Source organism: Macrobrachium nipponense, chromosome 22 (assembly GCF_015104395.2).
Source record: "Macrobrachium nipponense isolate FS-2020 chromosome 22, ASM1510439v2, whole genome shotgun sequence".
NCBI lineage: Eukaryota > Metazoa > Arthropoda > Malacostraca > Decapoda > Palaemonidae > Macrobrachium > Macrobrachium nipponense.
The window spans coordinates 16,396,647-16,412,972 of record NC_087213.1 but is presented as its reverse complement, the minus strand read 5'-3'; the positions used below and the strand labels follow the sequence as shown (position 1 = coordinate 16,412,972).

The 16,326-nt window shown below is 36.1% G+C and overlaps 1 protein-coding gene across 16 annotated transcripts in view; it reads left to right on the top strand.

The window, feature by feature from the left end:
* The window catches only part of LOC135198512 (discs large homolog 1-like protein), a 754,910-nt gene that overhangs the window by 570,527 nt on the left and 168,057 nt on the right, over positions 1-16,326 (top strand). For all 16 annotated transcript variants that reach the window (XM_064226154.1, XM_064226164.1, XM_064226161.1 and 13 more), the window contains one exon: positions 12,465-12,571. In XM_064226154.1, the coding sequence (XP_064082224.1) occupies positions 12,465-12,571 (107 nt within the window). The remainder of the gene's footprint in view (positions 1-12,464; positions 12,572-16,326) is intronic.

Genomic DNA, 16,326 nt, shown 5'->3' with positions numbered 1-16,326 from the left:
ATGTTTCAAGTCCAAACACCGGAGCCAACAGGCCACTCAGCGCATCCATAATTGAAAGAGAAAGAAGGAATAGCTAAATAGAATCGGGAATGAAAAACCTTACAGGGAAGAAGCAAAACCCTTTCCCTCGACTCCCAAGGTCTAAAGCGAATCCTCCTAGGAAGGATTATATTTGCGGGAAGCATTTAATGGGACTTACATACCCGTAGATATGACAACTCTGCCTTTTCTACCTGGCCCCACCCTAGCGATCTTAGAAAAGTAAACGCACTATAGTTCTCTAACCCATTGACTGTCAAGAGCGGTATACATACATGCATACATATATAGTATATATACTATATATATATGTATATATATATATATAGTATATATATATAAGAGGCGGGTTGTAGGTCCTGACCAGTTTCGACTATATTTCAAAGCCATTGACGAAGGACTGATACTACATAGTACTAGAAGTCGTATGTATATTTGTGACTTATAATACTATATATATCAGTCCTTCGTCAGTGGCTTGGAAATTAAGTCGAAACCGGTCAGGACCTACACCCCACCTCTCATTTTTCACCTGTGAATATGTGTGACATATATATATATATATATATATATATATATATATATATATATATATATATATATATATAAATATTGTACACATCACTGTAGCTGGCTCGCTTAATTTTGTTTAGTAATTCCACTGATTTCTCTTATTATCTCTGCTCTCCCACTATTATTTTTTTTGCAATTAATTCAATCATAATATTCATGGTAACTTAATTGTGAAGGCTTTGTCTGCCGAGAAATAAATGATAGCAATTCTTCGTTTTGGAGTTATTTTAAATGTTTCTGTCCAGTCGTCCTTAGAAGTTTAATCCTGTCTTTAATCCTGTCTGATCCAGCCCATTAGTCAGAGCGAGTTCGGAGGATTTTTGTTTGAAAGCTAATTTTTGTGCTGTTGTTTAGGTGGATTTACAGTTTTCAGTTTTGAATGGAGTAGTGTCTACTGTAGCGAGGTAGTCATGTCTATGTTTCCAGTGACAAAGTTGCAGTGCCCCCTTTCTCTTTACTAGTTTGCAATGCCTCTTCGTTAAGGCGAGTTTGTAATGCCTTATTTCTATTGACAGTTGCAATGTCCGCTTTCTATTTACTAGTTTGCAATGCCCCTTCGTTAAGGAGAGTTTGTAATGCCTTATTTCTCTTGACAGTTGCAATGTCCTCTTTCTATTTACTAGTTCGCAATGTCGTCTTCGTGAATGCGGGTTTGTAATACCTTATTCCTGTTGACAACTTCGTTATGTCGCTTTCCTAGTGACTGTGTTTGTAGTGACCGTGGTGCTAATTATCTTTTCATTGTCCTGTTTCTTCTAAAAGTTTTTTTTATATCTTTATATTACAAGTTTGAGTTTGTAATTTCTTGTGTAATGAGTTTGCAATGACATAATTATAATGGGTGTCTCTTTTCATGTTAACTTGTGCGGTCTCGTTTTTAATTAAAAGTTTCACATTACAAGTTTTTAATGGGACGTTTGTGATGGCATTTTATAAATGTATGGTTGTTGTTGTTTCAAATGAAAATTGGCAATATTTTTAATAACCAATTTGGTGTGACAGGTTTCTAATGACTTAAGTTATTGATTTTAGTTTTATGCAAATTCAACTGGCAGGATTTTAATTAAATTTGGTAATGGCAAGTTCTGAATTTTTGCAAGGCAGATAAGTATGCATTGAGGGATGTGAGCAATTTTTTAGTAACTATGAATTAAGAATGATAAATATCAGTATCTCGCGTTATGGGATTTTTTTTTTCATATATAATCTGTGCTAGTGATAAGATAGTTGACATTGAGAATGAGGTAGATGATAGTTATTTGCTTACACCCAAATGTGGAATGAAGTGGCTCCTAGCTTTAGTGGAGATTTTGGGAAGAAAGAGGCTTAATGTAGTATGTTCGAGAAAATTTTATCGTTAGCTTCTTCCTGTCAGTTTTCTGTAAATGAAAACTATTGAGATGGTTATTTGTCTGTCCGCCCTCAGATCTTAGAAACTACCAAGGTTAAAGGGTTGCAATTTGTTATGTTGTTCATCCACCCTCCAATCATCAAACACCAAATTACAGCCCTCTAGCCTCGGTAGCTTTTATTTTATCTAAGGTTAAAGTTAGCCATGATCTTGCGTCTGGCACCGCTTTAGGTGCCAACAACACAGGCTACCACCGGTCAGTGGCTGAAGGTTTTATGGGCCGCCACCTAGAGTTTCATACAGCATTATACGTTGTACAGAAATCTCTATTACGCCGAAGAAACTTCTGGGCATTTTTTTACTGTTTTTATCATAAAAACGCCAGATAATGTATTTATTCATGCATTCGTTCAAGAAACTTCAGGCTAAATGGGCGCATTCCCGAACCTTATTTAGCAAGGGCATAGGAATTGTGCCGTAAATCACCGTAAATCACTGTAAACATCAGCGGCTTTGGTGTTCGGGATGGACGGTATTTACCTCGCCCGAATCTACGAAAGTTTGTACGAATTACGATTTTGGAGCACAATTCGAGAGGGTTAAATTCCGGTTGGCGATCGCTAATTTCTCCCAGCGCATTTTCTGTTGATAAAAATCAAAATAGTTTAACAAACATTTTATAGATTCCATCCAATATCATTATTGTGTATCGATAAAGTTCAGTTATTTATACATTCACAGGCTGATTAATTACCTGCTTGGTAAAAATAGTCATATTTCGCTTATTCGGGGAGTAAGCCTACAAACTACTTTGATGTTGTTGTTTTTGATGGGGCTAGGAAAGCCTTTGGAAAAGCTTAAAAAGGCCTGAAAAAGTGTTTGGCGTTGAGTTAAAGATACAGGATTTTTTTTATAGGATATTTATGATTTATTTATTAGAATGAAAATGTGAAAAATAATATGCATGTTAAACAGTACAGAAAAATTACCTCTAATAAAATATAGCGTATTTATTTGAATTTTCGCTGGTGACAAAACGCGCTATTTGACTGTAGATTTTATAGCACGCACCCCGAGTAAGCTGGAGGTAGGATCACGCTTTGTTATTTATCGAATTGCAGTTTTTTTTATTTTATAAGTTTCATGTTTATAATTAATGATTGTTTGGCGGAATACAACAGTTTTAAATATATGAATTGTTCTATTTAGAATTGAATTTATAAAAATTCACGAAATTCAGACTTGAGGTGATTTAGCACTTCAGTTGAGTAAATAACTAACCTTCCGTTTGATACATCATCACCTTACAACGATAAATAACCTACTAACACCGCTTTCAATTGCTATAAATATGACTTGATTCGCGAATTTAAGGTCAGCATAGAAATACCTTTGTCTTTTAACTATGTAAAAAAAATTCTATTACGAGTTTTCGCAGAATTCCTCCAAAGGGCTTATATCAGCAATAGGTTTTTTCTCTTTTTTTTCAAAAAAGCAAAAGCACGGAAGCTATAAAAAAGTTTTTTTTTTTTACCCTCGAAAATGTTCCTGGGAAGACTCGCAAGAAAAAATGAGAAGAAGCAAATAAATAAATTAATTAAATAAAGAAAACTCTTAAAAAAAAGTTGAATTTGAAGGTTTTTTTTTTTTCTTTATTTTCTTACTTTCTGTAATTGAGAGTGCAACTTTCGTAATTAAAGTCGGGGCCAATGAGTTCAGACACGTAAACAGTGTACGTGTCGGAAGGCTTTTTTTTTTTTTTTTAACTAACATATATATATTATATTATATAATATATATATATCTATATATATACATTTATTTACAATATATATATATAATATACTATATATATATGTATATGTATCTATCTAGAGCCATATATGTATATATATGCACTTATATATGTATGTGTATTTTTTTTTATTGAGCCCATAGTCTTGGAAAAAAAAAAAGACCTGAGATATATCCCACAGGGAAGAAGCGGCATGAACCCTTTCCCTGCAAAATCCTTGTGCCCCTGTTGACCTAAACGGTGAACTGTTTCTGTTAGTTAGTCGACTGAAGTGGATCACAGGCATGGATGAGAATTTCATGAGTCTAGCAACTTCATCCCAAAAATATTCGCAAGGAATCTGAGAACTTGTAGGTAGGCTTCGGAGTCCCATTTTTATATTCAAAAGACGTATTTTTTATAAAGCATATTCTTTGCCGTCTATAGGCCTAATCCAGCGTCTAGCTTCCTAGGCGTTTTGGTATCAAGCCAAGTAGACCATAGCATTTGTAGCGTATTTCTCTCTCTCTCTCTCTCTCTCTCTCCCTCCTATAGGAAATTGTCAAAACAATCTCAGGATTCTCTCTCTCTCTCTCTCTCTCTCTCTCTCTCTCTCTCTCTAGGTAACTAACGAAAACAATGCCAGCACTCTCTCTCTCTCTCTCTCTCTCTCTCTCTCTCTCTCTCTCTCTATATATATATATATATATATATATATATATATATATATATATATAGAAAATTGACAAAAGCAAATGTCAGCATCTCTCTCTCTCTCTCTCTCTCTCTCTCTCTCTCGGAAACGGACAGAAACAATGTCAGCAGTCAGCACATGCATGACACGCTGGCACAAAGTTTTTGAAAGACTTGAGCGTTACTACTAAACCCGTTATCGGCGTCTCGTGATTGGTACAGCCACAACACTGGTCTTTCGATCACTTTACAACTGCCATTGTGTGTCTCATTCGGCGATAACGCGAACTGATAACATCGATAGCCGATGAGACACGACCAGGAGAGGAGACAGCGTGTGCGTGCAATGTCACGGCATTGTATTACTTGTTCGTCCCGTTCGATCGTTTAGGAATGTTTCAACATCCGTTTCTCGTAATCAAACGTCTTCAGCGATGAGTTTCCATTCGGCTTTTTTTTTTTTATTTAATCGTATTTTGTCAGTTGAAGGCTTAATACTTTCAGTTCCTCTTATTAAAAGACTTTTGAAGTCTTAGTGCCTTTAGTGTTTCTTTTAATGACTGTTGGACGCTTATTGCATTTATTTTCATTTTTATAAGAATATTGAACGCTTAGCTGTACTTCCATTTCCCCTTTTTAAAGGACTTTTGTGAAAACCTGTTTGAAAATGGGGTGAACGAAAATATTTTCATCGTTTTCCACGTACCTTTTTTTTTTTTTTAGCTGGATTAAAAAAATAAAAAAAATCCTGTTTTTTATCTCTCTTTTGTATACAAAGCCTGTTCATCGTGATATTGCGAAGGGGAGTGAAAGAGGAAGAAAAAATAAAAATAAAATAGTCGTCGTCATTCCGTACACTGAGAGGAACGTTCATGCTTTCTAAAATGGATGGGACAAAAATATGGTCCAAACAACTTTGTTTTATTATGATAAAAACCGAAGAATAGAGACTTTCAGTGAAATAATTATTGTTGTCACCATTAGCTATTATCGTTTATTCATTTTGCTTTTGTGTTAGAATGGCTCAGTAAATAAGGGAAAAAAATCTTAATTTTTGCTATATTTTATTTACCTTTTCTGCAGTTCCCTTTTTTGTGTAAATTTTGAGCTAGTTTTTTTATTTATTACACCCGAAAAATACAGGTACATTCGTATCTGGAAATTTGATCAAGAGCAAAATTACGAGAGTAGTATGTTCATAAACACACACTCTCTCTCTCTCTCTCTCTCTCTCTCTCTCTCTCTCTCTCTCTCTCTCTCTCTCTCTCTCTCTCTCTCTCTCTCCGTAGCTTTGAAGCTTCTTCTGGTCGAAATCCATGGCGATAAGATAGTCAGGACATAGATTTATTGTTATCTTGGTAAACCTGTAATTTTATGTGCTTACTGCCTTCTATTAGTAATTTGGCAGATTCATCTCCATTAACAGGTTTTATATAAGAAGAGCTCTCTCTCTCTCTCTCTCTCTCTCTCTCTCTCTCTCTCTCTCTCTCTCTCTCTCTCTCTCTCTCTCTCTCTCTCTCCATAGCTTAGCAAGGTTTCGATTTTTATTTTGAAAGACTTAACCTATTTAGGAATATTTATTCTAAGCACACCGTAATTTATTTCCTTTTAAAAACAATAAACGCGACTGCTATACTGTTAATGAAAATACTACTGTTAGGTACTATAGCGGATAACGTCAGTATTGTTATCGTACGAAATTTGAGAAGTAGCCTTAGAAGAAGACATAGTCTTAAATATCATGGCTATGCTTCCCTTGCACGATTTGAGTATTGCTCAAATGCCAATTTTTCTATTTATTTCCGTGGGAAGTATTTTTCCCTTTAACAGATGTTTGATTAATATATAAATAGTTATTTTCCAGTTGTGATGATGATAGCATAGTTATGAAGTATTTTCATATTGACAGATGTATGATAAATATGTAGGTATTTATTTTCCAGTAATGATGATAACACATAGGTAATGAAAGTATTTCCCCATTGACAGATGTTTAATAAATATGCAAGTAGTTATCTTCCAGTAATGATGATAAATAGCACAGGTAATGAAAGCATATTTCCCTTTGACAGATGTTTGATAAATATCTAGGTAGTTATTTTTCATTATTTATAATAATAACACATAGATAATGAAAGGATTTTCCTATTGACAGATGTTTGATAAATATGTAGGTAGTTATTTTCCAGTAGTATTAATAATTATGCGTTGGTAATTAAAGTATTTTTCCCTTTGACAGATGTTTGATGAAGGCTTAGGTAGTTACTTTCCAGTAATGATGATAATAACACATAGGTAATGAAAGTATTTTCCCTTCGACAGATGTTTAATAAATATTTAAGTAGTTATTTTTGAGTGGTGGTGATGATAACATGGTTAATGAAAGCAACCTCTCTCCATTGGATGAAGGTACCTTTATCAAGGTCTTACTTTGACACGATTCCCTGGAACGTCATTCCAGTTGGGACTTATCATCTCTACTCTCATATTTCAGTCACTTTTGACGATCCCGTTATCTCGATAATGACAGTAGTAGCAGTATAGAAGTAGAAACACACATGAATGTTCGTTTTTTAAGGATTATTTTGACCTCCGAATTTACCTGGTAAGGAAATTGAAAAAGCTGGACAAATTGCGAATGTGTTGTACACATGATTGTCAGGTGCATTAAAAGGAGTTCAAACCTACAGTTGAAAGAAAAGTTCACTGTCACGCTATCATGTTACTAATTTTACTAGTCTGAATTACTTCAAACTAGTTTTAAGTTCTCTCTCTCTCTCTCTCTCTCTCTCTCTCTCTCTCTCTCTCTCTCTCTCTCTCTCTCTCTGTCCGTGGAGATTTTCTTCTTTGCATGCTGGTGTCTACCGCTAACCTTTTTGCTTGAATCAATACCACATAAATATCGTACACGAAAGGAACACACCTTGCCTGATATTGACTCGTCCTTCGACCCCGTTTTGTGTAGGCAGTAGGCATGTTGCATTTTCTTGCCAGGATTATTCCATTAGCAGAAGGAAATCGAAGGAACTTCAGAATTTCGCTTTTGACTTTTAGGATTGTTTTGGGGTTAGAGTGAAGGATTGAAGATGGAAGTAACTTCAGGATTTCACTTTTGTCTCGTAGGATTGTTTTGGGGTTAATGTGGAGGAAGTGCTCAAAATTGAAGTATCATCAGGATTTCACTTTTGTCTCGTATGGTGATGAAATATTTGATCATACATTCCTGGTGAATAAATATCCATTCATGCATCTGGTGAAGAAACATTTGTTCTTCCATTCCTAGTGATGAAATATTTGTTCATACATTCCTGGCGAAGAACCATTTGTTCATGCATTCCTGGTGAGGAACTGTTTGTTCATGCATTCCTGGTGAGGAACTGTTTGTTCATGCATTCCTGATGAAGAAATATTTGTTCATGTATTCCTAGTAAAGAAACATTTGTGCATGCATTCCCAGTAAAGAAATATTTGTTCATGCATTCCCAGTAAAGAAATTTTCGTGCATTCTCGGTGAAGAAATATTTGTTCTCGCATTCCTAGTACATAAATAGTTGTTCGTAGATTTTTTTTGTGAATTTGTGATCGATCGTTGTCTTAAAATCATCGCAGAATACATTTGAATAGACACATAATTTCAGGTGAAAGCGTCCTTTATTTCATTCTTTCTTAATATTATTAATATGTTCACAAAATTTTCATCATTTCGATTTTGTCAATATAATGATCAATTGTCCATTTATTTTATACTTTCTGTAATTTGTTTTCAAATCACAGTATCGTATGCTTTTGTGTTTGTGCGACCTTTATATCATATACATCTTGTTTATTTTCAAATACAGCTGATATTGATAGAAAGTTGAACGCATTATAAGGCGGTGATATAAGATGAGGATGAAAAATAACCTCCCATACTCCTTCTGTGAATGGCGTAACGGCAAAAATAATCTGACTTTATAGTATATATTTTGCACAGGACAGTAACTGAAGATAGAATTATTTTAGTGTCCGGTTTTAGTGTCCGGTTACAACCATCTTTTCAAATCCATTCTTGAGGGAGAAAATATATGTTTGTGGAAGTAAGTACGTGTGAAATTCCCAGAAAGAGGTGACTGTTGTGCAAGAAGAATAATAATAAAAACAAGTATAAAAGGGCCTCTCTGCAGTCGCTGCCGTCAAAATGATGTCCCACACCCGAAGGAAAACGAACCACTTCTCCCGCGAGAGCGGCGGAGACAAGCGCCAGGGACGCAACTCCTCCGCGAACGTTCGCCACTCCATGACCAGAGACGAACGGATCGAGGCCTGGGACGCCGGGGGCCCCACCCACCACGCCCTGGCCAACAACATCATTCGGAACTACGGCAGCACGGAGAGCGAGAACTGGAACACCCGCTACATGATGATCAGCGACTTCGAGAACGCCAACGTCCCGTCCGCGCGCAACATGGAGGAGGCCGCCCTCTCCGGCAGGACCACCAGCCACCATTATCAGACCCGGGACGAAGAGCAGCGCCACCTGCTGGAGTACGTGAATTCCAGGTCCCGCAGGTCCCACGCCGGCCAGGATCTCTTCAGCCGCTGGAGGAGCAGCTCGCGGGAGGGCAAGCGCAACGGGAGGGACAGGGCGGGGGGAGGCAAGAGGGACAAAGACAAGGAGCGGTCGCTCGTTAACGACGATCACGTCAGCAGGAACAATCTGTACAATAATAACATTTCTCGAGCCCAGAGGCGGACGAGGAATCCGTCCCCAGTGAGGACGGGGGCGAATTCCTGGACCTTCTATGACGAGAATGACATCAGCATGGCGCACATCATATACGAGAGACTCGTAAGTATGTAGTAAAGGGTAAGAGGCCCCACCCAGTTTAAGGTGGTCTGCCGAAATATGCACAATTAATAGAAAGTCAACATTTTGTGGTTGATTCCAAAGTCATATTTTTACTTTCTATACTAATCTCGATGTCGATGGAAAACAGAACTGATTATAGAGCTCTACCTTTGCTCAAAGTAGAGTTCGACCAACCAGGTGAGCTTTTCGAACTCCATCGCTTTACATTAAAGAGCATGTACTCAATTAGCCTAATTAACGTAATTTGTACTTTAAAGAGGCGTTGGAAGCAGCTGGCACCTTTTAACCTGCGATTAAGAAACGAACAGACAGGTGGCATTGCTGTTCCGTTTTATATACCCTTCAAGGGGTGGGGGTTCCCACCTGCGCGGGGGGACGGTAAGTCTGTACACTTAACCATTATGACAGACTTAATGGTGTTGTGACTGACTATACTCTGTTTTTTTCCATCTGTCCATCCGGCTGTGGTGTTTGCTCTTGGTAACACTGCGTCCCGGGCTTTAGATAGTAATATTCAGCTTACATTCAACAATTATAATAATATCCTATTTCGAATATTAACTGTGTAATTCGCATATCGTAAATTATTAAAACTTTTCAGTTGCAAATGTACACCCAGATATCCTTTTATTTACCTAAAACTTACACGTAAAGTAACTATCTAAAGCCCGGGACGCAGTGTTACCATGCGAGAACACCATGGGCGGATGGACAGATGGAAAAAAACAGAGTATAGATCCCAAGGCAGTTTCGAGTATGGGTCGGGAGCATCATTGCAGGAATAATAATAAAAAAAAAATGACGGTGCTCTATTGGTGAGGCTCCCGTGATATAGAGAAGCCCGGTATTAACCAGGTATGTATTCACCCGTGTCAAATTCTAGGGTAAACTCATGTAAAAGTACAGTAGACGGCCGCACGAAGATATCGTTCAATAATATAATTTGTCGGCCAAACAATACATAAATGGGTGTATATGATACTTTGATCCCCCGAGGGTCTATTAGCACCTTGAGGTACGTCGATACTTAGCGATTTAATACCGGAAAGTCGTATCGAAGTGAGATGGTATATTCGAAGTCAATTATCGTATCGTATGCTCATATTATTAATTTTCTAAGGTAAACCAGAATGTATTAAGGAAGTGAAACATGATTTTACGCCATGAAGGGTGCAATGCATTTGTGTAAATGTATGATTTTATACGGTTCAAACCTGTATTCCCTGAAAAGGAAAAGGGACTCTATTGTACTGGATCCTTTTTCCAACTGCATAGTTTATTGTGCGTTGAAAACATGAAATATATTTTCAGGCACAGAAATTAATTTAGGTAAGTCTTATTCTCTCCCCCCGCAACCCTTTTTTTTTATTTACTTGTCCGCCAAGTGCGGACGAAATTTTAGTAGTTTTCGTTTTGGACGGATTAGACGAAGAGAGAAAACAATTTATTGTGTAAAAAAAGCTTACTAAGTAAAAAAAAATATTTTCATGATTTCTTGATATCCAAATAATTCAGAGGTGTCTTGATCCTTGTGCAGTTTTCCTAGAATGTAGTTAGCCAACGAAAGATTATTCAGAACCATATCGCACACACATGTTGTGATGTACTGGAATGCTCGCCTTAATTACATACTAGTCAAGAATGTACTAACTTTGTCATATCGATTAAAAGACCTTCAACTCTGCAATACACTTCCTCCTTGCCATTTCGTGTTGTAGACCTCTTTTGGGTCGTCCTTGGGATTTTCAAGTACAATTTCTTATCTTCATTTTGTTTGGTAAGTGGCATTGTTCTTGTAACCTTGTTTTTTTTTATAAATCTTAGAGAGGTCCTCTCTATATTTTCCGTCTTGAGTTTCTCTAGATTCATATGTACTCTACACGTTGATATATATAATATATATATATATATTATATATATATATATATATATATATATAATATATATATATATATATATATATATAATATATATATATATGTGTGTGTGTGTATATATATATATATATATATAATATCTATATATATATATATATATATAATATATAGGATATATATATAATATATTATATATATAAAATCTTAATAGACGTTGATCTTTTGTTACCACTGATATTGCAACGTTTGTTTAGGCAAGTTGTGCTATTGTTAGATTCACTAGTACGTGACCAGTCTAGAGAATGTGGGTCATATAAGGTCACCCCCAATGAATATTGTGTTGTGACGTCAGCAGTCACCTGCTTTGAAAATAGATCTTTAAGATGGGTGAGTGTTATTTAGGTAGTGTGAAATATATCCTTCCTGAATATAATTATAAACTCTAGTGAACATGATTGTACGTATTCCAGGTTTACTGCTTATTATATAAGGCCTGGAACGACCTTATGATAACATCAGTAATAGTATATGCCCAATATTTTTATATTTAGCAACTTATTTTTTGGCACATGCGATGTTCAACTACCACTGGAACGCTAGTATTAGGTCATAAACACTATATTTAAGCTGTTGCCAAAAATATAAAACTTTTTATGTTATAGTTTTTAATTGAAATTATGCAGAAAAAATATATATATATATATATATATATATATATAATATATATATATATATATATAATATATATATATATATATTAAGTCATAAACACTATATTCAAACTGTTGGCAAAAATATGCAAAATTTTATGTTAATACTTTTTAATTGAAAGATATTGAATTACACATACATATTATAAATATATATATATAATATATACTATATATACTATATATATATATAATAATATATATATATATATAATATATAATAAGTATTAGGGTCATAAGGGCAGCTATATCAAAGCTGTTGGCAAGAATTAACATATATATATATATTAATATATATATAATTACTATATATATAATATATATATAATATATATATAATATAAGATTAGGTCATTTAAGGCCCACTTAAAATAAATTCAAACGTTTTGCTGTTGGCAAAAATACTCAAATTTTTATTTATACTTTTTAATTGAAAAAGTATTTGTTATATAATATATATATATATATATCATATATATATATAATTATATATATATATATATTAATATATTATGAAGTATCATTCCCGATGTTAGATTAAGCTGCAATTGTGCCAGCACGAGCTTTTGTTCATAAGAGCCTCTTTCTGCCCTTTCAGACCAATGGCGGCGAAGATGAGTGGGAAACTGAGGACATCACCCTCGAGAGGGGTAACCAAGGCCTCGGTTTCAGCATCGCCGGAGGCACAGACAACCCTCACATTGGGTATGTACCCCGAAGGGGCAGCGACGCCCTTCGTCCGTCTTTTTTTTTTTTTTCATTGTAGATTTTTTCACTTTGGACATTGGAGATTTTTATCCCCTTCTGGATTACAGGGTGTAGAATATTAAATGCCGATGTGGCCACCTTTTAAGGAAAAGTATTTTTGTTTGTTTTTTAACCAAAACAAAAATCACATATATATTTTTCACGTAATTTTTGTTTTCATTCGTAGCAAATTGTTTTCACTGCAATTTTGGATTTTGTTTATCATTTTTTTGTTTAATTATCTCCAGTAGTTTGCTTTTTTGCAATGTCATAGACTAGCTTCACAAAATAAATTGGAGAGATTATTTTTTTTTCTTAAATTGATTCTTTAAGTAATCTTAAGCATTCTCACATAATACTGATAGTTGATAGCAGTGACATTAAACAATTCTTCTTGACGATTAAATTATCTGAGCTGTAATGTCCTGAGATTTTAATTCCCTTTTTATTAATTGAATAATCGCCTAAAACGATTTGATTAATTTTTTGAATAATTTTTTTTTACTAATTTTCCATTGTATTTAATCACTTTCTTAATATCTTCATTTTTATATAAGTCTCCCCCTCCCTCCTCTTGGCCATCTCCGCCAGCTTTTGTTTACAGAAATTGTTCTCTGCAAACCATGAGGATTAATTCAGCTTTATTTATTTTTTTTAATATTTAATTTAGTCATGTAAGCAATACGGATAGAATCAGGGGCACAACAGCTGAGTCTCTCTCTCTCTCTCTCTCTCTCTCTCTCTCTCTCTCTCTCTCTCTCTCTCTCTCTCTCTCTCTCTCTCTCTCTCTCTCTCTCTCTCTCTCTCAGTTTTTCCCGCTACTATGAATATTGTCATGCAAGTCATACGGATAGAATCAGGGACACGATAGCTGAGTCCTCTCTCTCTCTCTCTCTCTCTCTCGGGCCTGCTGAATAAACAAAGATATATATTTCGAAAACCCGAAAGTTAAATTTGGTTTGCCATGTACGTCATGCTTATAGAATCAAGGGGATAGAGATTAGAGGATCCTCTCTCTCTCTCTCTCTCTCTCTCTCTCTCTCTCTCTCTCTCTCTCTGTCGTCGATACCGACTAGTCTATTTGGAAGACCGGAATATTGATGCCAGTTTGCCATGCAAACAAGGCGTATTGAATCAAAGCAACATTTGAACTCTCTCTCTCTCTCTCTCATGACTGCTGGATATGGATTGATGTGTTTGATAAAACTCTGAGCGCTACGTTTCTTTCCTCGCTTCTCTCTCCTCTCTTTCTTTTCTCTTTCTCTCTCGCTTTCTCTCTCTCTCTCTCGCAAAAAACTGACTGCTGGATATGGATTGATGTGTTTGATAAAACTCTGAGCGCTACGTCTTTTCTCTCTCTCTCTCTCTCTCTCTCTCTTTCTCTCTCTCTCTCTCTGTTGTAAATGTCACTCGGTCATCGCATTGAAATGTCTTAGCGGCTCTGCTTTGATGATAACTGTTGTTCATTCCAAACATTCCAAACGTCGAATAAACTTCGAATATCGACGACAAACAGCCTTTTGTAGCGGAGCCAATTAGCGCCTAGGCCGAGCCTGTGTATTGTGTTGGTGTATATGTATATATATATATATATATATATATATATATATATAGATATATATAATATATATATTATATATATATATATATATATATATATATACATATATATATATATATATATATATATATATATATATATATATATATATATATATATATATATATATATATGATATCCTGTATGGGCTCATGCCGACCTTTTTCGGATATTTTTTATTGATAATGGTTGCCGATCATTTCGGTACTCCTCGGATTAACGTGGACGATTGCTCTCTCTCTCTCTCTCTCTCTCTCTCTCTCTCTCTCTCTCTCTCTCTCTCTCTCTCTCTCTCTCTCTCTCTGTCCTTGTAGTCAAATTCAGTCAGATTTGACCTTAAATTGACATAATACAGTGTCTCGACATTGTAATCCCAATAATGACAGAATAGTGTCTCTACATTGTAATTCCGATGGTGACAGAATGCAGTGTCTAGACATTGTAATCCCAATGATGAGAATAAAGTTTCTCGACATTGTAATCCAAATGATGACCGAATACAGTGTCGCGACATTGTAATCCCAATGGTGACAGAATACAGTGTATCGACATTGTAATCCCAATGGTGACAGAATACAGTGTATCGACATTGTAATCCCAATGGTGACAGAATACAGTGTATCGACATTGTAATCCCAATGGTGACAGAATACAGTGTATCGACATTGTAATCCCAATGGTGACAGTATACAGTCTCGACATTGTAATCCCAATGGTGACGGAATACAGTGTTTCTACATTGCAATCCCAATGGTGACAGAATACAGTGTCTCGACATTGTAATCCCAATGATGACAGAATACAGTGTTTCTACATTGTACTTCCAGTAGTGACAGAATCAGTGTTTCGATATTGTAATCCCATTGGTGACAGAATACAGTCTCGACATTGTAATCCCAATGATGAAAGAACAGTGTATCGACAAGGTAATCCCAATGATGACAGGATACAGTCTCCACGTTGTAATCGCAATGATGACAGAATACAATGTATCAACATTATAATCCCCACCCCTGGATGGGTGAAAGCCTTTTTCTGAGTAATCCTGGATCACCATTCTCTTAGGACTTAATTTTGGGGCAGGCTATTTGCTTGCAGTTGGCTCTTTTATAATTGTTTCATAGAACGTATCGGCATTTGTGTCCTGTTCTCGTATCATCAGTTCTTACTTAAGGTGAATTTTCATCCTAATCCCTTTTGATGTACCAATCTATGTCCTGGAGCCTTTTCTTAGAAAGTTTGTGCATTATGTCCTCTCTTCAGTAACATGAGAACAGTTACCCTCTTCGAATTTTGCTTGAAGTTTCGCCCTTCACCCTGTGCCCACAGTCACCCTCAGTGTCTAGAGCCGTCTCGATTTACTCATCTCTACCTTCTTTGAAAATAATAAATTAAAAAAACTTTCTCACATAACGAATGCTAAAAAAAAAGCACTTGTACCTCCGGGAATGGATGCAACCATGAACTCTACACTGTTGGTGGTGGTGGTGGTAGGTGGGGGGGGGGGGGGGGGGGGGGGGATTTTTTTACCTGAAGGGACCTAAACCTATTGATTTCAGGTCGGATACAGTACCGCTGTCGCTACTGCTGTCACGTTGAACGCGCTTTTGTTATTGCCTGATGGCATGAGAACCCGACGTACCAAGGGACTCTTTGAGATTTACAGAAACTCTTGGCTTCTAGAATTTCAAATTTTTAAATTTTATATTTCACATAATTCCTAGGACGGAGTCGTCTAAATGTGTAAACTCCCAAAACCTGCAACAAGAGTGAGACCACTTGCTTCAGAGAGAACCAACTTGTTCAGAGCGCCTCAGTGGCGTGATCGGTTTGGTCTTCGATTGCCACCTCGGTGGCCGCGAGTTCGATTCTCGGCCATTCCATTGAGGTGTGAGAGATGTGTATTTCTGGTGATAGAAGTTCACTCTCGACGTGGTTCGGAAGTCACGTAAAGCCGTTGGTCCCGTTGCTGAATAACCACTGGTTCCATGCAACGTAAAAACACCATACAAACAAACAAAAACAAACCAACTTGTTCAGAAGCTTGGGTACTTTGTACTAAAGCAGTTTTTATAATGTAGTATCTAACCATAAAATTTAAGCTTCTCTTTAG